At 43.0% G+C, this 2,500-nt stretch overlaps 1 protein-coding gene across 1 annotated transcript in view; it reads right to left on the minus strand.

Annotated features, from left to right (window-relative positions):
* LOC105890576 (eukaryotic translation initiation factor 4 gamma 1) overlaps positions 1 to 2,500 on the minus strand; it is a 33,096-nt gene that overhangs the window by 8,792 nt on the left and 21,804 nt on the right. Inside the window, exon 17 of the mRNA XM_031574060.1 lies at positions 1,896 to 2,068. Within this exon, the coding sequence (XP_031429920.1) occupies positions 1,896 to 2,068 (173 nt within the window). The remainder of the gene's footprint in view (positions 1 to 1,895; positions 2,069 to 2,500) is intronic.

A 2,500-nucleotide genomic window follows, 5' to 3' on the forward strand; every position in this document is an offset into this window, starting at 1 on the left:
CAGACAATGTTAAAGCGGAGATATTAAATGATATTGAATGAAAGGTGGTCGGTTCCTGTATAAACTCCAGTGTTAGACAGGTGTGGAATGTGTTTTTTGCCCTTCAGCTGGTCATTCTGACGTCACGTGAAAACTATGAATATTTTAAATCGACGCATCTTTTTTTGTCTATGTGAAAGACTCTGTCGATAGTGACGTTGCCTAGCAACGCCGCCTGCGTGCACCTACTTCAGTTTAGTTTTCATTATAAAACAATTGGGTTCTATTGAATTATTTAGCTGTTTCTGATTGGACGAGAGACGTTCCATGAGTTGGAATATCCCAGGACATCCCAACTCGGACTTTTCACAGCTAATAATAAATCACTCCGCGATGAAACATTCTATAGCACGTTGATACAATTAAGCGATAACCGTTAATTCAAAGTTCTTATAATTCCAAAAGACGTTGACAATGGAACTATTTTTTTGTTGCGGAGAAACAATGGCGAAATAAACATGTTTTAATCAATAACTTCGTGTTTAAATGTTAATTGGTTGACTATAAAATTGTTTTATAAAAGCAATATAGTACTCGTGCGAGTGGGGTAGGTAAGGGATATTCCCACGGGTGTTGTTGCCTGCGCCACTCGGCCTCCGGCCTCGTGGCTACGGCCGAACACCACCCGTGGGAATATCCCTTACCTACCCCACTCGCACTCGTACTATATTGCTTAAGTATGATAGTGACAAGTTTAGTTGGTCGCCAGTGGGAAAGTAGTTGACCATACAGTGTGCCTAATAGGTTTCGAGTGCTTAAATCATCATTGTTTGACATGTATGTGAGCCATTGTGTGCGAACCTTATGAAAGTAAGGGTTTTCATGAAGTTACTACTGTGATAGATTGTGTATTTGGGCTACATGTGAGTGCACGTTGCTATTAATAGCGATTAGCATGCTAAGCGGATATTTAGTTATGTTCTGTTCTTATGTTGATTCGATGTAATAAGGATGGGTTCATCCTGATAAGATTTCGACTGGATGAGATATGAATGAGATCCATGTTGTCTAGTGTAATGTCCACTATGATATGTATCTAGTAATATTAGTTGTGTAATTGTCATCATGTAGCAATAACTCATGTTAATGTAATTCAGTGCAGTGCTGATTAGTCCCTATTCTCATTGCAGACCACACACATATGTACGATCACACGCATCTTCATGTAATGTAAATTGATGAATGCACATTAAAGGGAGATAAAGAAGACTGCTTTGGTACTCGTGGGTGTTCTAACAGACTAGAACCAACAAATACAGTCCTTTCTCAAATGCCTCCGGTATTGAAGTGACTAGCATTACCTCCTGCAGGTTTAGTTTTCTTGGTCATGGTAGCGGCTTCATATTCTTTGAACACGTATTGGCTATGACGAGATTTGAGATGGCTGATAAGGTTAGTGGTGTTGAAGCTCTTTGCCTCGTTTCCTCCTCGTTGTACCTCCGACGAACATTTATTGCACACAGAAACTCTACTATCATCTTTTGATATCATGAAGTAGTTCCACACCGCTGACAAGATTATTTCAACGACTGCACACCATGCTCAAAAAGTTTAGTGTAGCCAGGCAACGGGCCTATGCGTAACAGGCTACGCTGGAAAGAATAATTGGAGGGAAATTAGACCTTAAAAATATCGGCTTAAATTACGATATCGGTATAATAATAATATTACATTTTTTGCACTTATCGGCCACTAATATATCGGCCGCCGATATATCGCGCATCTTTAATACTCACACACACTGGTAGTACTGCTGTGTGCTGCTTTGATGAGCTGGAGCACACACACACACACACACACACACACACACACACACACACACACACACACACACACACACAGACACACACACTCACCCCTTGTAGTACTGCTGTGTGTTGAGCGTTCCTGCCTTGATGAGCTGGAGCATCAGTGTTCCGGTGTGTTCTCTGGCCGACGCGCTCCGCTCCAATGTGGCCTCCATACACACGCGCACAAACACACCCAGCTGCGCGGAGCACTGCAGCTCACACACACACTGCAGAGCTTCCTGGGGAACACACACACACACACGTCAGAGACAGCGCTTCTGTGTGTTGCGTTACAGGGTGTGTGTAACACTCAGCTGATGAGTTTATGCTCAGTGTGTGTGTGTGTGTGTGTGCCTGCCTTCAGGTCATTGATGTGAAGGTACTCCTCGATGATGGTGTGTGTGTGTGTGTGTGTGTGTGTGTGTGTGTGTGTGTGTGTGTGTACCTTCAGATCATTGATGTGAAGGTACTCCTCGATGATGGTGTGTGTGTGTGTGTGTGTGTGTGTGTGTACCTTCAGGTAATTGATGTGAAGGTACTCCTCGATGATGGTGTGTGTGTGTGTGTGTGTGTGTGTGTGTGTACCTTCAGATCATTGATGTGAAGGTACTCCTCGATGATGGTGTGTGTGTGTGTGTGTGTGTGTGTGTGTGTGTGTGTGTGTACCTTCA

Source organism: Clupea harengus, chromosome 9 (assembly GCF_900700415.2).
Source record: "Clupea harengus chromosome 9, Ch_v2.0.2, whole genome shotgun sequence".
NCBI classification, from domain to species: Eukaryota; Metazoa; Chordata; class Actinopteri; order Clupeiformes; family Clupeidae; genus Clupea; species Clupea harengus.